Consider the following 23731-nt stretch of genomic DNA (forward strand, 5'->3'; position numbering starts at 1 on the left):
GAATTGCAGAAGCCATCTGTCTGTCACTGCAAGTGCTATGCAAAGAGCAGCCATGGGACAGCTATCCAGTAAAACGATAGCTGATAATTACTTATAATTCCCCATTCACTACATTCAGCGCAGCCCCTTCCCTTTGGTAATTTGCAACCTTACTGCGCCTTAACTTTGACATTTAAGCCTTTGCCGTTTTGTGGAATATTTTAAGATAACTGTGCTATGGTGGCAGCTTGCTCCTGTGCCAGGCTCCTGGCAATGCCATAGAGTGCTCCTGGGAAAGGCATAGGTCTCCTATTCTTAAAAACAGCCCCACTATGCTTTTAGTGGGACCCAGCACATACCTCGCTCCAGTTGCCGACCTCCCAGCTGGGCACTGCAGTGCCTGCTATGGTGGTAGGAGGCAGCAGCAAAGCCTCCTCTTGCTCCCAGACTGGCAGGGGTGTGGGGGTGGGCTGGGGCACCTCGTGCTCCCCAGCACCGTAAGCAAGTGTCCCTGGGGCTGCTGGTGGTGAGTGCTCCTCAGGAGCAGTGTGGCCGACTGGGGCCATGCTGGAGTGCTGCTGGGTGCCGGGGGATGGCACTGGCACTGTGTGGTAAGGCCCCTGTGTTGCCCTCAGTCCCCATTTGGCCCCTGGCACTGCTGAGGGCTTGGAGGGTGATGCTCCTGTGGGAGGGCTGTGAGCTGGGGATGCTGGCATGGCTGGCACCAGGGCACCTTGTGGGGTGAGGTCACCGGCAGTGAGCTGTGTCAGCGGTCCCTGCATGGTGGGGGACACAGGCACTGGTGGCAGCGATGTTGTGGTGGCCACCAAGGGAACCAACATCAGAGACAGATGGATGTGGTTTCCTGGCTGCTGCCCTGCCTCTCCTCCAGGGCCCACGGTGGCATCTGCAGGATGGGGGCTCTCACCGGGACCTTCTGCATGCCTTCCCATCTCCTGCTGTGGGCTCTGTGCAGTGGGGGACTTTGGAGCCACCCTATCTGTCACACGCAGCTGCTCTTCAGTCACCGGTGCTGCATGTGTGTGTGCAGTCCCCTCCAGTGCTGGTATTTCTGCCCACTCTTCCTGCTCCTTGGTCTTTGAGGCAGCGCTATTATTATCACCAGTGATGACAAATCCCATTTCCCTTGAGTTTTTACGGCCTGCACTATCAGGAGCCACTGTGCTTGCACGGTCCTGGACTCTGTTTGCAGGCTCTCCCACAGGCTGCAGACCGTTAGGTGTACTGCCTGCACCGGGGCTGTCCCTGTCAATGGGCAGCGGTGTAGAGGGACTGGTCAGGGCCCAGGAATCAAGGCTGTGAGCTGGCACATCCCACGCAGGACTGGTGCCCACCAGTGTAGCACCCAGGGACAGCCTGGGGAGCAGCAGGCTGCTGGTGGAGCCACGACTCACTGCGGGCTGGGTGGGCAGTGGACCCTCGGAATAGGGCACAGGCAGTTCTTCCCCCTCATTCCTTGTGAGAGCAGGAGCAGCAGTACTGGGAGTGGCTGCCCCCATTTCTTCACCCTCAGAGAACACATCAAATAGGTTGTTAAAGACCAAACCCCCTGACTCAGTCTCCTCTTTGCCATGCACAGGAGCAGAAGCATTTGCTTCGGTTTCCTTCACCAGATCTTCCTCATGTTCTCCTCCTCCCAGCTTCCTGGTGTGCAGGACATCCACGGGCATCTCAGGAGACTCCTCCACATTGTTGCTGTTCCACTCTGGCTTAGGGCCCTCGCTTTTGGTCTCCTTCTCAGTGAAGGGGTAGTATGACAGATCCTCATGAAAGTTGATAAAATTGTAATCGTAGTAAAAATCATCAACAAAGAAATTTCCCTTTCTGGTTGAGAAGTCATCCTCAGTTATGATATTGACATCATTGGACTCGGGGATATTTGGAATTACGGGGTTAAATTGGGGAATATGGTTATTTGGAATGTAATTTATTTCATTAAAAATCTCTCTGCTGGAAGAGCCGCTGCCAGACCAGTCAGTGTTGGCGTTGTCTAATTTCTTCTGGCACCGTGGCAAGGAGCAAATAGTTTCCGAGCTGGGTCTCTGTGCAGGGTCACAAGTTGCTTGAGTATTATTGCTGCAGTAAACAGGGCGTCTTTGTGTTCCATTCCCACATGTTGCTGAGCACTAGGAAGGGAAGAGGAACAAAAATTTCAGAGACAGGAGCACAGGAGTTGTAGGATGGTGAGAAAACAGTGCAGTTTGGGCAGAGGGCAAAGGGCTCTGCCTCTGTGACCAAACAGCTGGGTACGCTGACTCCTGCTGCGGCCCTGCATTCTGCACATCCCATCATGGTGTGGGGGCATCAGCACGGCTGCTGGCTGAGTCAAGCACTGGGGCTGTCTCTCCACTACAGACCGCCTTAGGAAGGCACACACAGCAGGGCATTTTGCACAGGGTGATCCTTGACCTGCACTCCAGATAGAAATGATTTTCCCTGGAGATAGACACTGTGAAGGGCTTTGGGCTGGATGATCTAATAGGTCCTTTCTTTGCGACCTATCGCCACGAATTACATCTCTTCTGGAAAAGCATTTCTTAAAGAAGGGAATAATAACATGGGTGTTGTCCCAGTAAGTGAAAGAAAAAAGCAAGGGTCAATAAGCAGCTTTGTAGAGGACACCCCCTCCTCCACCATAATAGTCCCTTTGAGATTGCTCAGTATGAAAGAACCCACAATCTGCAAAGAGAGACAGCAATATTTTCTGCAAGAGAAGTAAACTGTAGTGCTACTAACATCACATGTGGGCTGCTCAAGCCACAGGCTGCTGCAGTTTGCTACAGCAGATGCACAGAGCATTAGTCACATACATCAGCATGCCTCACACAATGCAGCCAGCAAGAACAAATAATCTCCAAGTCAAACAAATACAACAGAGGGGATTTCTGCAAAAGTTGCTGTTCTCAGGATGAAAACAGATGGGCTGAGAGGTGGAGGTGGATGCACAGCCACCAGCACTCGAAGGTGAGTGCAAGGTGGGCAGAGAGAGCCCTCAGGATACCCGCAGAGCCTCAGGGCTGGGCTGGCCTGGAGATGTGGTTATCAAACAATTTACACTTGTCTATTTTGAGCCTTTCTTGTGTTTGCTCAGCCCTTGCAAGGGCCCAGCGCCCAGATGGGACCCCTAACACTCCCTGCTCTGGTGCTGGTGGGCTCCCAGCAGGTGCCCCACATGGGATGTGTCCCCCTCGGTCAGATGTGTGTCACCCTGTGGGCCACGTCCCTTGGCTGCCCTGAGAGGTGCTGCCCCTGTACTGGACACGATCCCCTATTTATGAATCTCCTGGGAAATGCTGAGGAGTGGAAGTGATCCTAAGGAATGTGCCTGGCACAAGGCAGGGTTCATAAAACTGCATGGCCATCACGGGGCACTTCCACCCTCCACACAGTGTCACTGAAATGCAGCATTTCCACTTGTCTGCCTCTGCAGCGGGGTGCAAGCAAGCTACCTCACCCCTCCAGGACAGCACTGCCAGATCAGGGGAAGCACAGGTCACCCCAGAGCTAAAAGTTCTTAGCAAATGGCTCCAGCTCCATCCAGGAGATAAGCTCCAGAAATCACAGCTCTCAAAGCAGAAAGGAAGAGGGTTATTTGCCAAGCCTCAGTTATCAAGCAAGCCCCTGAGGCACAGATAAGAAACCACTGCTGTTAGTAGCTGCACAGGGGGAACAAGCATTGGTAGGAAAGTTTGGCCCCTAGCACAGCACTGCAGGAGGCACCACTGTGCCAAGCTGCTGACTGGGTTGTGCTTCTGCAAGCATGCACCAGGGTCTGCAGATATACAAAAGCACTGAATCCCCTCTTATTATCCCTTTTTATGGCTAGGTGAACCAGGTTTCTGGAAAGCTTCCCAGCCTCTCACATTTCCCTGCTTATTGGTGGTGGTGGCAATGTAGAAGAAAGAGAACTCTCACTTCAAGTGAAAGAAGAACAGAAAAGTTACAGACATATTAAAATCTCAAGCTCATTTTCATGGTTTCACAGATGCATAGATGGCAAAGCCAAAGAGGAGCATTGTGACAGCCTGTGCTGGCTCAATACATAGCACAGACCTCCGGGCAACTTGGAATTCAAGATTTTTCCTTTAAACTATTGCAGCTTTCTTTCTCAACTGTGCTATTGTGGCTTTTGTGGGCCTCTAGAAAAATATTTCTAAATAGCTCTCATTTAGCCTTCAAATTTTCTGTTCACATTTTTATTCTGTTTGTTTCTTAGCAACAGGCTCCGTTCCCAGGCTCTGATTTGCCTCCTGATATTTTTCTTAACACCAAACACTTTCTGAAACCAATGCTCAAATTAGGAGTTATGCCTCTTTGGTTAAAAAACCTCAACCACAAAAATAAAAATAAGGCTACACAGAGTGCCCACTGAACACAGCTTTTATACTCCTCTCTTTTTTTAAGTATATTGCTGTAAAACTCCCCAGGGCAGCCTGGCAGCAAAGGCAAGGCAGCCACATAGCCAACATGTGTGGATGCAGAGCAGATGTCCATCCACCTACAGACACGTGCATGGCACAGCTGGGCCCCTGGCTGGCCTGCAGCACCTTGCCTCTGCAAGCACGAAATGTTTTTAAGGCTTCTGCCAAAACAAAGGGGAAAGATTTGCACACTGAAGGCTTCAGTATCTCCTGTTTCTGCCTTTCTTGCATCAAGTGTGGAGCATGGCCTTGCTCTTGATGGAGAAAGCAGCATAACTCATACGAGAATGAAACAGTCAGACATCCTGGTGCTTCTTCCTTACTGAGATTTTCCTGTATCACAAAATTCCTTTGTGAGAGATCTGATATTGCATGCACACTCCAGAAACACTTTGCCCTGTAGCCAGGAGTGCCCCTGCCTGCTGCAGGACATCCTGGTGGTACATGATGTGTGCTCCTGCCGGCTTTGCAGGAAACTGCAACCACCCCTGAGATGTGTCTCACCTCTGACCAGTTCCCCATAGCCCACTGAGAGGGACAGGGGACATCCCGATGGCAGGGAGCAGTGGCTTCTGGTTTGGAGAGGTGCTGGCAATCCGCTTGCTGCAAAGCTCTCTGCTCGTCCAATCCCACACTCTGGATGCAGAGCACCGTCCTCTTCATCAACCCTGATGTCCCACATGTAGCTGAGCACTTTTGCCACTCACCAACCCACCACCTGGGGGAAAATAAAGGGGAAAATGCTGCAGTCAGCGCCCACCAGGCAGGATCTGCCCCCTGCCCCTGCTAGGATTGCTTGGGCAACAAGGGTATGTTGAGAAAGAGCAATAGAAGAGACAACAGACCTTGCTGGGCAGGGCTCCTCATTGCACGTCCTTTGCTGGTCATCAGGCCGTGTCAGTGTGTCACAGTAGTGCTCCTCCACGATGCCAGCCAGCTTTTCCACGCAGTGCACAATCTGCCTCTGCACACCTGGGGACACAGACAAGGCTTGGCTCTTCACAGAACTCAATTCAGAGCACTGAATATCTCTAACAGCAAGCAGCAGGAGGCCCTGCCATTGCCTTCAGACACCAAAACCAGAAGAATATTAAACCTCCACTTAAACTGAACCTGAAACTTGAGAGCCCACTTTTCATGTTCCCCACATGCTGCCAACCACAGCAGCACTCCCACTGTGCCCAGCTGGGAAAAGGAGAGCTAGACACCAGATACATGATACATGTATGATTAGAGCTAGGAAACATAACTGTGCTGGAAAATGATTCTGAATGTGGAGCTGCACCAGCTGGGACAGTCTAGGCTGCATGGAGGTTACCACCACTGTACAGCCAGCACAGAGGACCCTGGGCATCAGAAGCAGAGGACAGCAGCCAAAGCACCTCCCAGGGCTTGAGGAGGTGTGATCTGCCTGTCCGGCACGAGGCAAACCACTGATCCTGTCCTGGGATCGAGGCCAGGGCTGCTCAAGCAGAAAGCTTCAAACAGGCTGCAGAAAGGTTTGGCAAATTTTGTGCTTGCTTAAAAATAAAATAAAATAAAAGCGTCAGATTCTACCTGCTCTTTCAGGGCACAAAGATGTCAGGAAATACCCCAAGAAAAGCCAAGAATTTCCATGGGTCTTTCCCAGTCCTGCTCCTAGCCTCTGTACCCTGACACCTCCTGTCCCTGCTCTGCAGCACTCACAGGTGCCATTGTGCAGGATGACCTCACTTCCACCACGCTGCTTTGCTATCAGCCTTTGTCCTGCTTTTTGCAATACATACTTGACCTGTGACTTGAGAGAGCTGTAAATAACAGTGACCAGCTGAGTGGTGACGGGGCTGCTGAGTTCTGCTGGGGGAGCTCCCAGTGCTGTAGCTCCAGTGCTCAGAGACTTCTGAATGTGTACAGGGTTTGCAGGGCTCTCCCAAATCTCAAATATCTCAGCTCTGGGAATGATTCCAATGGAGTGAGTGTCCTCATCAGCCAACTCCTGCCTCATTTACTCCTGTATTTCCATTCTGTTCTGGAAGCTATGAACCAAGCCATGCAATGGAGTGCTGGTTTTAAATAGAAGAAATTGACTTTGCTATCCTCTTTTGACAGCACAGGCTGCAGAGCAGCATGTCATGGGCACCCATGCAAATCCACAGCAAAGGGTTCTTGTAGCAAAAATACATAAAAAGGCCAACAAATTCATGCAGCTCCACATGTTTCCTGCTTCAAGGCAGGAAAAAAAACCCTATCTTCCAGGAGAAGGCAGGAAATATCTCCTGGCTCTCAGTACTGCCTAAAATGGATGAGTGTTTGTGAAGTCTCTTCACTTTTCACACAAAGGGATCCTTCTTTTTTCCTTTTAACTCTTACCCAGACCTGCTGCGCAGCTGCTCTCGAGGAAGTGCTTGCTGCTCCCAGCCTTGCTCTGTGCCACGTGCAGGACCCACCCCTCCCCATGGGTGCTATGCTCAGCCCTGCACTGCTGCAGAGAATGTTCAGCTCGGGAGAAAGCCAAAAGGCTTGAGAGACAGAGAGAGAGAGACTGGATCCTTCTGATGTCTATTTACAATGTAAAGTGAAAACACTCACTGCTGTCAGTTCTGCGGAATGCCGTGAGAGCAAACGACCACACATGCTCACACACACATCCCTCGAAAGCCTCCTGTCTCATGGGGCCTGGGATGCTTGGGATGTGGTGGGGAGGAGGAGACATCAGGATGTGGCGTCCCGTGCACCCTGGGGCTGCTGGCCGCTGACTGTGATGTTCTGCGCCCACCAACACCCTCTGAAGTGCTCTCTGCAGAGCTCTCTGTAAAGCTCCTGAAATAATCTCCCCTCCAGAGGCCCGGCCAGGCTGCAGACCGGCCACCTGACACTCTGATTTCTCAAGGCTCTTTTGTCTCAACCAACCCGACAGCCCAGGAACACCCGGCACAGTAACAGGACACCGAGCTGAGGAAAGTGCTGATAAAGAGTGGGCTCCCTGTGGCTGAGTGCAGCGGGGGCACCGAGGAGTTACAACCTCAGCAGATGCTGCCTTTTTTTTTCTTTCTCTCCAAGACCTACTGAAACCAAAGACCCAGGAATTTCTAAGGCAAATGCGAGCAATGTGCACTGATGTGATGGGGAACGTGGCCTAGAGCATGTGCAGCTCTTGCCACCATTGCTTCTCAAACACCTGCCGTGATGCACGGTGCGGCATTAGGACAGTGGTCCCTTTGGCTCCCTGTACTACAAAATCCTGCCAGCATTTGCACTGTCTGCAATGAGAAGGAGATCAAGGATGACAGAAGAAGCAGCAAGGACTGACGGGCCAGGCCCTGCAATACGGGGATGCTTTGCCAGACTCACCGGTGCCACATGTGGCTGTGCACGCGGTCCAGGAGCCGAAGCGCCACAGGAACTCAGTGCGCTCGATCTCGTTCTCGCTGTCAGCTGGCCGCTGGATGGTGTACTGGTAGCGCACACCAGGGTTGGTTTCCTGGAACAACAGCTGTGGGGAGACAAGAGGAGGTGAGAGACACGGTTGGTGCAGCGTCTGACTGCTGCCTTGCAGGGGTTTTCAAGGAGGCAGGAACCCCCCAGCACAGCCACGCAGGTGTCACTCTGTCCAGCTCTGTACCAGTGCAGTGTTTGTCCCCTCACCGTTGGCCACAGACAGCAATGGTCGAGCTGCTGCTGCACTCCAACAGCAGCATGCAACCATTCCAGAAACAGTATTTAGCATGTAGTCAAAGTGTGTAAGAGAAGAGGAAATGCCCCAGCTGACCCTGCTGAGAGTACTGGGCTTGTGGAAACATTAGGTAATAATAAAAAGTAACAGCAAGAGCACTGAGAATTGCCACAGCTTCAGTTTTATGTCTCTGCCAAAGAATCTCGAAGGATCCTCCTGTTAATCCTCACTGGTCTCACTGCCAAATGCAGCTGCATCCAAAGACCTCCTCAAGGCTCAGCATGGCTTGCACCTTCCCTGTGAAGGGCCCTGCTGTCACCTGTCCTAGGCAGAGCAGGATGGGGAAGTTTTGCATGCCACCGCTGAGCCCAGCATGGTGCACAGTGCACCAACATCTCCCTGCAAGGACTGCAGCACTGCCTGCTGCCTTCAATGACAGCACACTGCAGCAGCCCTCAGCACAGCTTGAAATCATGGGTACCCAGCCCCTGTTCACATCTGCAGCCTGCTGTCAATGTCAGTGATTTGACCATGCCAGGGATGCAGACTGGTATGCACTATGCACATCACGCAGAGTTGCTGGGGGTCGCACCCTCCCCATGGTGCAACACTGCAACTGCTGTGCTGTGAGAAGGGCTGGAGGCAACAGTGAAGAATCAACAGGCAGCAAACACTCGGTGGCTAGCTGGTAACAGGCGTTGGAAAGAATCATCAATTTCTCCCCACTTGAAACGTGGCTCTCACTGCTCTCCAAATGAACGAGGCTGCTCCTATGGTTAATGCAAGCCCTGCCCTAAGTGCCTCCAGCAGCAGTCAGCACTCACGAAAGGCTGTGAGTTTTAAACGTGTTTTTTTTAGCCTAAGTGCTCCCATTATTGCCAGAGCTTTGTTGTTCTTGGAGCTTTGGCAGGAGCAAGGGCATCTTTCCAAAACCTCTTCATGAATATTGAAACATTTCTGTCAAAAGGTTTTAATTAGGTTATGAATCCCAGAAAGAGTCCCAGCAATTTGCTGGTGTTGAATATGCCAGCGTTGATATTAGCAGAGTAAAGCAATGCTTGGAGGCAGAAACACAAATGCAAAAGGCAAAGACTTTTGGCCACGCATGGCTGCACGGTGGGCCAGGGACTGTGGGGTCACAAATCCAGGGCCATCCTGCCTGTGCCCCAGGGAAGCCACTCAGGAGAATGCACACCTGGGAGAAACAAGCCATGAACCTGGCTCTGCAAAATGCTGAGCCCCATGTTCCCAGCATCCTCTTCCCTGCCCAGCTCTGCAAGCCTGGGTTGCAGCACAGTGAGAACCCCTGATTTCCTCCTGCTGCTGCACTAATTAAAGCAGTGCACCTGGGAGATCTCTCTTCCTTCGTTTATCAGAAGGTGGCTAAAAGGGAAAAAACGAGGTTAAACCACAATCGTGAAGCAAACCCCCAGGGTTGAAGCTTTATTCATTCCTATGGCCTGTTCAGTGCGATTTAAAGGAAAACACTTCACACTGCAGATTGTATAACCCTCCCCTTGGCAGCTCTTTGGTGGAAATAAGGCAAAAATTAATAGAATAGGATGGGTTTGCAAGACAATGATAAGCTAAGTACCAGAGCTGCCGCTGCTTAGGCAAGTTATGGGGCAGCACCTGGCTTTTGTAACAAGTGTTCCCAAGACACCAAGTGTGAACTGGGAACAGAAATTCTCACATGGCAAAAAGAGTGAAGTTTGGGATTTCTTGTTATTTCAGAAGATTTCAGATTCCTCTTGAATTTTTTCCCTCCAGTGCTTTTGTGAGGAAGCAAAGCCTGACTTGCAAAAACCTCGAAGGCATCACTCAGGCTTTGGACTTGCCTGTGCATCCCCTGAGGAGACGAGCCCTTGCCCAGACCCCAGCTGGTGCATGGGAGCCCAATGGTGGCAGGAACGTGGCAGCTCCCAGCTCCCTGATGCCTCCACCACCTCCACTCAGACTCATAGGCTGTCCAGCCCTGCCGGAAACACCATGGGCTCTTCTCTTGTTCTTGATAAGATATGGAAAAGGCTCCGGAAACCAGCTATTTCTTTTTACACTCTCTCTCCTCAGTAAATATTTTGAGGAATGCTGCAAGCTGGATGAGGCTCAGCTGGAAGCAGCAGACCCACCCCAAGTTCAGAATAATGCTTCCTGGGCCAGCAGCACACATTTGGCTGCCTAAGATGAAGAAACATGCACAGGGAGGAGACACCCAGCCTCATCATCCTTCATGGATGGCCATGAAGTCACCTCAGCAGCACAAGGGAAGCTCCTGGCTCTTCCCCCTCACCCTTCCCAGCTGCAAACCCCAATTGCCCAGAACCCAGAGCATACCTGGATCCACACAGGTTCCACAGTGGGCCCTGGAGAGGTGAGGTTCTCCCAGTTTCCCGTCCTCTCATAGGTGAAAGTGGTCCCTGCCACCCTGTAATCCCCGTTCCACTGGATGGTCCAGCCACCATTCAGGAAATACTTCTCTGGGTCTTCACTCCTCAGCGCCAGAAAATTTCCAGCTTCTGCGACTTCTTCAATCCGGATCTCTCGGGCTCCAACAGGGATAATCCCAATATCAACATAACCTGTGAATGCAATCGAGCGTTTGCTCCAGGGAGTCAAGGACAAGATCAGCTCCCTAGGGTGTGGAGACAGTGCCACAGACATTTGTTTTGAGGTCATTAGACACAAAGAGCAGTAAAGGAATATTTTTCTTGCAAGAGGCAAGAAATGGAAAGACAACTCTTCATCTCCTTTGTTACTTCTTAGACCTTATAAAAATCAGCAAGTCTGGACTAATAAAAGACTGCAAATGAGCAGCATGAGTGAGTCAACCAATTAGTGCCACTCTAGCTGAACAGGCAGAAATGAAGCCCTGTGTCTCCTGGTTTCCCACACAGCACTTTCCAGCCTGGAGCAGCAATGGCTCTTGCAGAGTCATCCCCCTTCTCTGAGTGCTGCATCCCACAAAGTCCCTGCAGCCATGGGATCCATGGGGTCTTGTCTGCAAAACACCTTCACCCTGCTCTGCTGATCAAGGAAAAATGAGTTCTGCAGACCAGGGCGACTTGTTTTAAGGAAGCCATTTAAAACAACTCATTTTTCTCCCCCCCAGCAGCTGGAAGCTGCTCTGCTCACCCCACCACTTTGCAACAAAATGTTTGGTGCCTGGGGAAGCTGCAGCTACTGACAGCCAGGAGCACGCTGCTCATCCTTCTCAGTTAGGTGTGTCTTGCCTTAAGGAGAATGCCACGTGTCCTTACCCAGTCCCTCACTGTCCTCAAATGTCTTCTTAACAGTGTGGCAGGTGGAGCCATCCCCGTGGCAGACACCGCACCGATCTTCCACTGCGTTGGAGTCGATCTCATAGTCGCAGCCCACGTTCTGTAACACAGCCCCATCAGCCCAGGCCTCGTGCCTGCACCCATTTACACCCACCCAGGATTTCAGTATGACACGAGCAGTCAAAAGTGGAAAACAATCACAGTAATGAGGGCCAGCCTCAGTGGACAGATGATGCTCCTGAATGGCAAGAAATAAGAACCACAGATAGGAGATTGGCGTGAGCTGGAGTCTTTTTGCAGGATGGATGGTGATACATCCCAGTCAGCTGTTAAAATGGGTTTCTTGCCTGCAGCCTGGCCATCCTGTTTAGATCACTATGAAAAGTCAGATCCACATCTTGCTGTCAGCTTTCCCTGCCTTGTTCTGCAGCCTGTGCCTAGCCAGGTAAGCCTCTTGGCCCTTGGCCCTGCCAGTCTGGGGCAAGGACCTCCCCAAAACCTTTCCTAAATTCTGCTGGAGCTCTCCACACTTCAGACCCAGGCAGCTGCCAAATCACTTGACCAAACTGTGATTCCATCTGACACTGTACAATAAAAGCTGCAGCCAACTCCCCAGAGGTCCCACTGGGTCCTGTGCCAAAGAGGAACCTTTAGTCTTAGTTCCACAAGGACTTATCCAGGGAGTCACTTGCATATACACGCTAGAAAAGGAGCACTATTTTTGCTAATGCAATGTTTTGTTGAAAGCCAGGCTTAACTCTGGTGACGGAGCCAGCAACACGCTTGCAGTCAGCAAGCATTTCATGTGTGCAATCATCTTTTAGGGAATATGCTGTCATCTGTGGAGAACTGCTGGATCTCTTTTCTATGTGCCAAGTAAAAACCATGACCTGAGCTCTCTGAGCCTGTGCCTGTGCATATGTGCTGCAACCTCTGAAGTAACTTGTAGCCTATTAAAGGAGGAAACAGGACCTTTTCAGAGCCTCCTGCTGTGCAGAGCAATTGCCATTGGCCTATACCTGGTACTGCCAGCAGCACAGCCAGGAAGAGAAGAAGCTTCCACGAATGGCTCTTCTGCAAGAGGATGCAAGGAAACTTGATTACTGATTATTTTTGCTTGCTTCTCTTTGTGCTGTTCAGAGCACAAAGACCCTCAGCAGCCCTCAGAGCTCCATGGAAGAGGCAGGGAGATGAGCATTCTGCTCCCTGGTCCTTCTGGTTCCTTGCAGGGAAGGTGCTCTCCCTGGCCCACAGCTCATTTATACAGAGCTTCCAAGAAATAACAACAGCCCAGGAGGAAGGACAAGCCCCAACAATGGGAGAGGGTACCACAGCTGGAGGAGACATCTCCATTGCAGCAGGCTGTGGGTCAGAGCAGCATCTGCCAGAACAGCAGGGCTGGGATAAGTGCCCTCTCCACCTTCCCTTCCTATCTTCTTATCTTGCCTCATTTGCAAGTGAAACTGCTCTTCCTGCATTTCCTTAGTTTGGTTCTCTACTTCCTTGAAAACATGCAAGAGGCTTAAACACTCCCGCGTCATCTATCTTGTGAATATTGAGAGCTCTCCCTCATTTCCATACACAAAAATAGTACTAAAATGGATCAGGTGATACGTTCAGGACATCGGGCAGAGCCTTGACAACTGCCCCTGCCCCAGCCTGCAGCTCCTGGCACACAGGGCCGCTCCCAGCCCGCCCTCATCAGCAGACGTACCTTGCAGATGCCGTTGATGCACATGTCCCGGCTGGAGTTCATTTCATAGCACGGGGTCCCATCGATGACGGCGTCCCTCAGCTTTTCTGCAAAGTATTCGTCCTCTGGCCGGCAGTGCAGCTCACAGGGGTTAACTGGGAAGCCAAAGAGACAGAAACTGAACCCCAGGAGCTGGGGTGTGCACGCCTACATTCGCCTGCTTTTCTGCAGCAGTGTTGCCCTGGGCTCACACAGGCAGGGATCACCTTCTCTCCTTGTAACCACCTCTGACAATAAAAATTAATCCTGCAAACCCAGCCATAATTTAAAATACACATAAATACGCTGCAAGTGCGGCAGAAAGGGAAGGCAAAACTTTTACAGGCAGCTCCAGCAAGATCAAGCCATTGCAAGAATCTGTCTCAGGCTCTCCGTGAGGGCTGCAGGAGAGGCCTGGCTGCAGGCTGTGCACTCACTGTTGTTAGGCACTGGTGTCCACTTGTAAAGCTTCCCCTTGTAAAGCATGGGGTTGAACTGGCTGCACTGGACCTGGCGGAAGGACGGCTTGTTGGGAGGACAGGGCTTGATGTTGCAGATCCGGAATCGTTTCCGCTCTCCCAGGCAGTACCTGCCCCCATACTTTGGCCTGTTTGCAGGAGGGAAAAAAGAAAATAAACACATAGAGCCTAGGTGGGGAAACTCCCTTCTAATAGTAATAAACCCTAACCTACAGAGCAAGCTTCTGCAATGCACAGAGAGCATCATCCACGTCCTTGCTCCTCAGTTTCTTTCTGGACAGAGGACACAAGCTCTGCACAAAGGCCTTGGACATTGCAGCAAAGATATGGCTGCAATGCACAACAAAGATACGGTGACAGCAGCTCCCCAGGTGGTGGAGGATGACAGAATTCCAAGCACAGATGGCTTTGGTCCAGTTGCTGTTTTATTTTTTTCATTTCTCTTCTCCTGGACAAGGAGAGGTGCCTAACACAGTCTGAGTTTGCTCCTGACCAGATCTGCTTTCTTGCTCTCAGCCATTAGCACACCATTGCAGTGGTCAGGCTAAGGCACTGCAAGAAGGGGGTCTGGATTTGTTGGTACCAGGGCACCCATTTGTTTCAGAAAGGATCAACCCAAGTGAAAAGAGAGATGTGAAGCAGTTATTTTTGCAGATCTCTTGTGAAGGTGCTGGAGGTCCACAGCTCCTCTAGCATCTTGTCCCTCCTGACAGTGCTTCCTTAATGCTGCAACTATGGCCAACTCTACAGGCCTGGATTATGAACCGATAAAAACTGGTGTGACAAGTAGCGTTCGTGTCCAAAGCCATTTCGCTGCTGGACACTCCTACGCTCTGGGCAATGGAACAAGCACTGCTCCTACTCTGCTTGCCCACAGTGTGAAAGCAACTGCTTTGGGAGATGAAACAGGCTGGACCCTTCCCCAGGGGCTTAAAACATCACTTTCAACTCTAAAATTACATGACTTGGAAGGCATTGCTTAGCTAGCCCAGCTGCTTTTATTCTCTCCAAAAGCATCCCTGCGAAGTACCTCTTACGCACAAGAACCAGCTTTCCACTACCAGACTTGGTTTTTCTTTTGAGTGAGATGCAGCTGTTTTAAGGTAGCACCTGAAAGGCTTCTGTTGGGGGGATGCTCTGATGGTGCTTTTCAAACACATCTCCAAACTACCTTCCAGATGTCCTCTCCCTTTCTTCGCCACCTCCCAGCTAATCTCGGTCTCATCTGGAAGAACTGCAACTCAGACTGATTGTGACTGGGTTGGTGATCCAAGCAGGGACACCAGGGCTGAATGGCCAACAAGACAGAGCTCCTGATCAAATGGCAAGTGCCACAGTTCCAGGACTTCTGACAACCTCCCCTGGCCCACTCAGTCTTGCTTCCTGTGCTGGATGACCTGGATGTTTCTACAGTGTAATGCAACCCAGCAAGAACTGGGGGACTTGTGGATGGGTCTAGGATGAATTCTTGCCCAGAATGAAGAAATCTCATAAGGCATCTCTTGAGAGGAAACACATTTCTTCAGGCTTTAGATTTTTCATGCTGGTGATTCCTAAATGACAGAAACAGCCAGAAACACTGTATACACAAGGTGATAAATTCTTACTTACTTTGGAAAGTAGTTTTAAAAATACATCATTCTTTCCAACGTTTATAAAGTGAGAGGGACTTAAAAAGCAACAACAGACTTTTCTTGGATGCCAACAGGCTCTCAAGATACTGCCACTGATTCTTAACACTTGCTGTTTCACCAGGTTGCTGCCAGGTTGTTTTGGTCACTTGCAGTTTCTGCATCCCACATCCCCATGACCTTATGAAAACTACTTTTTCCCTGATCAGTTTAGAGTGGCACAAGGAGCATAATTAATTATTATTTTACAGTTGTGTTTACACACCTTTTTCTTAGGAAACGCCTGAGGGAGGAAGGACCAGAGCACACATTTGTTCCCTTCATCCAAAAGGCAAAGCTGAAGATTTACCTACCGTGGCCAAAGCAAACAACTGCCCAGGGAAATTCTGCTGCTTTTACAATGTTTGCTCTCCAACATGCCTGCAGCTGTGTTTGGAACACTCCATAAACTACAATTGCATTTCTGTCACAAAACTCATGTCAAACACAAACCTAGCTCTTGACCTAGCACTGAGATTACACAGCTATTCTTTAAACAGTTCAATAGTATGTGTTAAAAACAATGCACCCAAAGAAGTTAGGCAGAAAGAACATCTGGGCTCATTAGAGAGATTCCCTCTTAGTTTTCAAATCTTCTTAAGCCATTGAAAAATGACTGCCACTGGAAAATTGCTCACAAAGCCCCTTTCTCTCCCTGTTACGAGGCACTGTGACACTTGGACGAGTTGGGGGCCTTTGTGTGAATCCAATACAATAGCAATTGGGCAAGGAGGGAGGCATCTGGAGGACAGATGGGTCAGCACAGCGGTCACGGCATGCATAATGCTGCTCCTCGGTTGGGGAGCAGTGAGCGTCCCCCACTACGGCAGCTCATTCAGCTTGCTTAGAAATCACTCCCAGGGAGAAAACAGTTGATAAGCAGCAGTGAGTGTTTTCAAAATGAGAGTGAGTCAGAACCACAAAAAGTCTATTTTTCTTTTTGGTCATTAAAAGACACCAGATATGTGTAACAGCTACAAGCGTGGAGTCTTTACTCTTTGTTGAAATCACATTCCAGTGCTCTCTGTCTGCCTGGCGCAGCAGCACTTGTGCATGGAAGCAGACGGAGCCAGCTCTGCCCCTCCAGAGCCTGCCATCACCCAGATAGCTGGATAACCCCATGAAATGAATCGTCTGTGGTGTTTCAAAGGCATCTTGTTCAGAAAGATAACCGCATAATGGCAGCAGTCCTCTGCTGTCCAGTACAGACATGGGTAGGACCAGACATGCCAGGCGATGGCCCCTGCTTTAGGGAGCCATCAGGAAACCTTGGGCTACTTTCGTACACACACTGGCTGAACAAACCCAGGAAAGCACACATGCACTTACGTGGGGTTGCTGCACTGCCTCTCGGCGCTCTGCACACCCGCACCGCAGCTCCGCGAGCAGGCAGCCCATGAGCTCCAGGGCCCCCAGCTGCCATTGATAGCATCAGGACGGTAACCCACGGGCACACACTCACCATTGAAGCACCACTGCAAAGGGACAGGCCAGAAGAAGAGAAACCAAGATAAAGACGCACTAATAAACCTTTACTTAGAGAGCTCTACCTTCGGGGAGCGCTAAAGACCAGCGCTCATATTGCCCTGTGCAAACCCATGCTACACCCACTCCAGGGTGACTGGAGGTCAGCTGAGCACAGAACAAGTTCAGCTCTGTGCAATGAGAAATTCAGGTATATAAGGCTGTCTGAGGACTTGTGTGAGGGAACAGACCCCTGGACACGACCCTGCAAGCTTCCGCTTCCATTCAAACTGCAGGTTTCATCTTTTTAGGGACATCTTGATTTCCCTGAATTTAATCTCTCACCACCAACATTTGGCTGGAGTGAGGCCATCAAGGTGATCCTTGTCCACGTGCTGGAGTTTGCAAAATGCCAGGTTTAGCACTTTGCCAGCAAAAAATCATCTCTTACATACAGGATAAAGAATCTCTACACCTGCAAATGAGACTGCTCCTTCTTACCTTGTTCTCCCCACATGTTGTCCCATCAACAGCAGCATCCAGCTTGGAATGGCACGTGGTCCCCACTGTGCACCACAGTGTGTTGCAGACACTCTGCAGAAGAAACATTTACCACACAGGACGGGGTTACTGCAGAGCCAACACACTGGTAGAGATTTTACTCACAGGGAGAAGATCGTCCCATGCAAAGCCCCCACTCCCCCAAAGAACCCTCAGAGCTGTATGAGTCCATGCTACGTTGGGAGGGGGGACTCTGGCTTACATCCATGTCATCACAGAAGGTGGAGTAGGCACCATACTGCAGGCGGCACTGGTGGCTCACATCATAGAGGACGCCCGGGGGCACCAGGGGGAAGTCCAGCACCTCCTGAGCAGGGGGGTCATCCAGGCACAGCCCCCAGCCCCGGCTGAAAGAGAGGTGACAAGGCAGTGTCACTGCCCGGCTGGTGCAGGCAGGTCCCATGCACCCTGCTGCAGCTGCCACCAGAGGAACCAAGCATCTCATCAGTGTTTCATCCCAAAATCCTGACTTTCATTCTATAGCTGGCACCACCGTGGCTCTCCAACAAACCCTGCACCTGCTCCAGCATGTGGATCTCTGCATGCACTTATCCAATTTCTGAGTTGGGCGATCTGATGTCTGCAACTGCAGCCCACCTATCCTCTGACACTCCAACACATCCTGGAACTCCATGACGAACAGCCAAAGTGTTGCTTTGCCTGGGACCAATCTCCTGGGTTTTAGCTTTGCAATCAAGTCATCAGCAAAGCCTTCAGCCCAGGGTCCAGTCCCCAGTTTCACTACTCAAGGTGAAGGGTTTCACTGAACAAACACTGCACTGCTGAGAAGCAGATGCTGTCCTCGCGTTCATACACCAGGCCAACCCCAAAACGTCCCTGTGGACTCTTCAGCTCTAGTGTCAATGCCCTGCTAATAAAAACAGAGTAGATTGTCAGCAGCAAAACTCACTCGCTCTCATATCTGCTGCTACAAACAGTGCTCAGACTGTGCTGGACAGCATGTTTTTAGAAAGAGATATTAAAACTGAGCATGAAGCTCAGCCAAGACAACCCGTGGCCCACTGCCAGGCTGCTGGGAAGCCAAGATGGATGATCCTGGCTGGCTTGCTCTGCTGTGAGTGGTTTTGCTATGATACTTCCCAAACACACAAGAAATTGTCACTAGTTTAGCTTACAGTGTTGATTTAAACTAACACGTTTCCAGCAAAGCAAAGTCTCCAGCGTGAGTTTCTGAGCAGATTAGATTACTGCAGCTTGTTGTGATTGGGAACAGGTCTAAATTAATGTGGAACAGGATTCCTTCCTAACCCAAGCTGGCAAAACAGCCCAGCTCAGGAGCAGCAGTGAATGGGGCTGGGAGTCACAGCAAGCACCCCTCTCACATCCTGCATTGGAGAGGTCCTCTCCAGGCACCTGCCAGCCCCGTGCTTGGCTAGAAACAGCCAGTGGGAACACAGCTCCTTAATATACCACATATATAGTTTTTATAAGCAATTTCTCCATTGAAAAAAATCACATTGCTTTCAGCAGCCCATGAGCTGGAAAGTCTCACTTTCCAAGTCCAGCAGTGAGAGCATCCTGCCTTCCCTCTGGCCCCCTGGAGAGGAGGACTGCTGTGGGTGATTCAGGCCTGAGCTGGGCTGAATTAGGTGTGAATTATGCAGCTGCATGCAGTATCATGTCCAGCCTCAAGCTATAAGCCTGTTTCAGGCCTACAGCAAAGTCCCTGCACTGCAACTCCAGTGGATTTTCTTTGCACACTGACAGAACTCACTTAAGAAGCGTATGTTGTCTAAAATTAGAAATGATTACATCTTTGCTGGGAAAGTCAAAGCTTAAGCACTGGACTCCTGCTCTAGCTGCATGAATGGAAGTGCTACTCCTTTGGATTAATCCACAATCATCTATTCTGGCAACAGCATATGGGGCCTGACACCACCCCAAAAATGCCCAGAGCCCTCTGTTCTCTGAAGGCACTTTTTGTCTTGCCTCAGTTTACAGGAGATCTCTGCAGTCCCCATATGGGATAGTTTAGATCTCCAGAGTTATGCTCAAAATTTATTTCTTCATGAACCACTTTACAGCTGTCCTACTGATATCTTCAACTGGCCTCCAGATTTTGCAAAATAAACTTAACTGAGCCAGCAAGAATTGGCATGAGTTTAATCTGGCTTTGAAGGGATGTACAGTGACCCACACAGCAGTAAAAATTCACAGGGGTCTGCTTTGCATTTGCCTATTTCAGTCTGCTCATTAAAGAGTGCGTGACGGAATAGATAGATGTTGATTAGATCCCCATACGCCAGTGGGCTGGGAGGATCTGCAAATACGCTCACAAGCAGGATTAAAATTCCAAAAGCTCTTGCAGAACTGGAAGAAGGATCCAAAAAAACAGGACTGAATTCAATAAAAACAAAGGCAAGGATTTAAACTTGGGAGGAATCAGCTGCACAAACAGAGGAGTTGGAATGACTGGAGAAGAGCAGTGCTGTAGAAGAGCTGGTGCTAGTGGCTGAGCAGGGGCAGTAGTGGGTGCTGCAGGAGCAGACCAGCCAGGCTCCAAGTGGTGGGGGTCAGCTAGAAAGAGCCCATGACAAGGTGATGGAGGAAGACCTTCAGCTCTGCAAAAACAGGCTGAGAAATGAATTGTCTTGTCTAGAGAAGGAAAGACTGAAGGGAAACATGACAATCAGCACCTGTGGGATGAAGGCAGGCTTATCCACACCACTGCATATTCATGGTCTTTGCAGAGCATTATGAGATACATAATTCTTCCACCAGCCAGGCTTGAAAGAGCTCACATCAAGGTGAGGGATGCAGAGAAGAGAGGCCCTTCAGCTTCTTCCCACCCAAAGCCGCTGCCTCGAAGATCACAGAGCCCTGTGCATGACCACAGCACTGGAGCTGTGCTGCCATCAGAGACACAAATCATTTTCTGATTCTTAAACGCTCACCAGTGTTCACTCTGTTTTGTAAAACAATAACCATAATCTGAGAGTGTTGTGTTGGTTTTTTTTTGACATGAGTCTGTTCCAAGCACATCTAACAATCCCAGGTCAGGAGGGTCTCATTTTTTGGCTCATTCCTTCCCATTCTCCTGCCAACACTGTATTAAAATGCACTCATGTCTGTGCTCGCAGCAGGCCTCTCCTTCGCCTCTGGGATGTCACAGATGCTGAGAGGTGCCTGCTGAACTCTGCTCCACTCCTCAAGAAAGAGCTGCCCCTTCTGGGAGTGGAGCAAAGAGATGAAAACATCACTGGACAGGCAGCCAGATGGTCTGCTTCTTCCCTGGGCTAATGGCAGCCCAAGGTTACTGCCAGCAGGAAATGCTACATCTCAAAACAAAGGTTAAAAAGAAAAGGCCAAGAGCTCTGTGGAGCAAGAAAGACTCATTCCGCTGAAAGCCACAAATCAACAATAATTCACTCTAGCTGGAGCCAAGCCCATGTTTTAGGCCACTGGCTGGAATTTAGAAATGGGAGCTCAGCACCACCCAGTATTCCTAATATGAAGCTCCCAGCCCCTCACAAACACACTGGCTGTAGCCAGAGCTTTTCTATTGCTGTTTCTTAAAGATGCTCTCACTGTTTCCTAATCTTCTCGTGGCAAGAAAGGAAAACATCCCTCTGGTGCTAGAGACTGGCTGACAAATATAAGTCTTGGGCCACATTCCTAAGAATTTAATAACAACAGCCACAGGGCACTAAAAATAAACAAATGCATGAAAGAATCTGGCTTGATCTCATCTCCTCACATGGTGCCTCCCATCTCTAGGCAAACATCACGTTTGCCCCAGGCAGAACCTTGCTGCTAGGAGGAGTGGAAAGCAAGATCAGGGGTGCAGTAAGAGGTACAAATCCCATGTGCTATGGAAAATTGCTCCTTCTGCTCAGCAGCCTGGACACAGTAATGTGCTTCCAACTGCACACTTATCTGTTAGGCTGGTGCAAGCAACATGTGGCTGACAATGGGGCAGAAAGGAGCACAGCCAGCTCCAGCGTTCTGCTGCTGGGGCAACCGTGCTTTGGAAATCCCACCAGCTAAGTCAATGAAGAAAAATGCTCTGGCTTTATTTATTCAAACAACAACCACTGTGTCCCTGCACAAAGGTGCTTTTGCATTCACATACAGCAAGGACTGAGCCAAAAGAGCAAATTAGAAATACCATCGAGTCAAGGGTAACTTCTGAGGCCAGAAAGTATCTTGCAGACCCCAAAGCTCAACCCAGCCACAACTCATGCAGCCAGCTCAGCCCCGAGCACCGATGCAAACGAATGAGAAGAAGCAGCAAGGACTTACTCGAGGAACCGTGTGATGTACTCCCGGCTGCAGCGGGACCAGGTGAGCGGGGACGTGTCATACAGGAGCTGTGGAGACATGATGAAAGGTCTTTTCCCAACTGGCTCACAGTCATTGCTGCTTCCATCATGCTGAATCCCAAAACTGTGTAAGAGCACAGTCCCACAAAGGAGAGGTGAGCCACACGCCTGCTACAACCGCGCAGCTTCTCTGCTTTCTGACACACTATACCAGACACTACAAGCATTTGCAACTTTATGGAGACACATTAATTAACAGGGAGCACTTAGCTATCTGGGAAATTCCAGTGGGACCACAGATGCTGTCACAAGCTTTGTCCCATATGTTACGGACAAGGAGAGCCAGACATCCTCTCAGCACGGATCTTGCAAGGGCTCAGGTGGGATTCTGTTGCTCCACAGGTAAGAGAACACCATGCCCTTGATGAGCTCCCATGCCCAGCAGTGGCAAACAAAAGGCCACTCAGTAAGCTGAGAAACACGGCTGTGCTCAGGGCTCTGTCCAGTCCCTGTGTGCTGCAACACTACGAGCAGGGAACATAAGCCAGCAGGGGAACAGCCCCACAAGCTTAAGGCTCATTGCCCTGGAGTAAACAAATGACTTTTTGTCACTACTTTGAAGTGACGAAGCCAATGGACTGTGCTTCATGCAGAGAGCATGGAGGTTAGCATTTAACTGAAAAGATCTATGAATTCAAAATGTGTAATCATTACATGAAATTTTTCCCAATGTACAAACTTTATGCTGGAGTTTTACTTCAGCTCTCTTACTGGCAACTCAGCCAATAACAAAGTAATGAGAATATTGAACAAAATCAGTTTAATTAAACTGGCTGGTTACAGGCTTTTACTGTAGAAAGATACAGACTATGATGTACAAATGATTTTCTCAAGTTCAGTTGAAATCAAGATCAGAAAAATCCTGTCTCTGATGCTATACGTAGACTCTATTTTAAAACCTCTCAGTGAACAATCCTCTCAACAGCTTTTAGTATCAGCAACATGGGTGCACAAATGTGTCATGTGTGAAGGGTTCCTTGAATCCAGCGCAACCAAAAGCCGAACTCTGAAACAGCTTCTCAGGGTACATTCCCTGAGATTCAGGGAACTCTCAGCAACGTCCTTCCACCTCTTATCTGTCCCTTGTCAGGTCCTGACTAAGCCATACAGAGGACGGGGTCAGAAAGGAGAAGGAAGGCAGGGTACCTGTGTCCAAGCTCGTGGGCCACAGTGAAGGCCAGGGGCAGCCCTGTGTCCTCATTGATGTTGCAGCTCCTGTGGGGCTGGCACATCCCCGCCACGTGGGACAGACCCAGGGTCTCACAGGGTCTGTTCATTGCTGCGCAGATGTCCTTCCTTGGGCGATTGAAAACAACACACACACAGTAAAAAGAAGGTTGAAGACAGTAAGATCCAAAGGGTGATGTGAAACTGAGTGAGGACAGCTGCCTCAAAGTAAGCCCCTCCTGCCCCGTGGTCCCAGTCTAACAGGAAGCCTCTAAGGCCAGCAAACACTGGCCAAACAGAAGCAAGAATGGAGACATCCAAATGTCTTTCCACACAGAAGGATTTACGACTCTTCCTTTCCCCTTTACTCTTTCAATATCCCCAGCTTATTAGAAAGCCTGATTAATGGAAACTGCAAGCCAGACTGGCTACGTTTATTCTATTGTATAAATAAAGTTGATGCTGGGAATAATTAAGCAATTACTACATTTCTTGGGGAAGTACATCCCAGTGGTGTTGTGGTCTAGGGCAGGGGAGCTCCAGCCACCCAGGAAGAACAACTCCATTAAAGTACGTGCCCTTAAGTGCCTTATTTCTACTACAAAGCAAATTTTCTAAGGAAGATAAAACTGTTGTGGGTTGTGAATCACTGCACAAACAACCATGATACTGCCAACATTCAAGCTGCTGCAGCATGAAACCATCAAACCACATTCTGACTGCAAGGTATATAAATTTGGCCAGAGACAAGAATTCCACCCAGCTACACGGGAGGTGAGGGCCTGCTCTGAGCCTCCTTTACAAATCCTGGAATTCATCTACAAGAGAAAATGGAGAGCTGATCCTGTGTACATCTGCTGCAAGGCACACCCATTCTAGGGCTTCCCAATAGGGCCACAGTGAAAATCTGGTTTGGAAACTCCAACTACTGGTAAACTGAGAGCAGTTTCCAGGTTTAAAACTG

At 49.9% G+C, this 23731-nt stretch overlaps 1 protein-coding gene across 1 annotated transcript in view; it reads right to left on the reverse strand.

Moving 5' to 3' along the window:
* Positions 1 to 23731, reverse strand: part of ADAMTS7 (ADAM metallopeptidase with thrombospondin type 1 motif 7) — a 48839-nt gene that overhangs the window by 14215 nt on the left and 10893 nt on the right. Inside the window, exons 7-19 of the mRNA XM_048955815.1 lie at positions 22747 to 22896; positions 21521 to 21664; positions 17460 to 17604; positions 17198 to 17290; positions 16562 to 16707; positions 13521 to 13690; positions 13066 to 13199; positions 11331 to 11451; positions 10408 to 10652; positions 7752 to 7893; positions 5267 to 5393; positions 4926 to 5139; positions 339 to 2126 (exon numbers count right to left, since the gene is read on the reverse strand). Coding sequence (XP_048811772.1) covers positions 339 to 2126; positions 4926 to 5139; positions 5267 to 5393; positions 7752 to 7893; positions 10408 to 10652; positions 11331 to 11451; positions 13066 to 13199; positions 13521 to 13690; positions 16562 to 16707; positions 17198 to 17290; positions 17460 to 17604; positions 21521 to 21664; positions 22747 to 22896 — 3619 coding nt within the window. The remainder of the gene's footprint in view (positions 1 to 338; positions 2127 to 4925; positions 5140 to 5266; positions 5394 to 7751; positions 7894 to 10407; positions 10653 to 11330; positions 11452 to 13065; positions 13200 to 13520; positions 13691 to 16561; positions 16708 to 17197; positions 17291 to 17459; positions 17605 to 21520; positions 21665 to 22746; positions 22897 to 23731) is intronic.

This window comes from Lagopus muta, chromosome 10, assembly GCF_023343835.1.
Source record: "Lagopus muta isolate bLagMut1 chromosome 10, bLagMut1 primary, whole genome shotgun sequence".
Taxonomy (NCBI): domain Eukaryota; kingdom Metazoa; phylum Chordata; class Aves; order Galliformes; family Phasianidae; genus Lagopus; species Lagopus muta.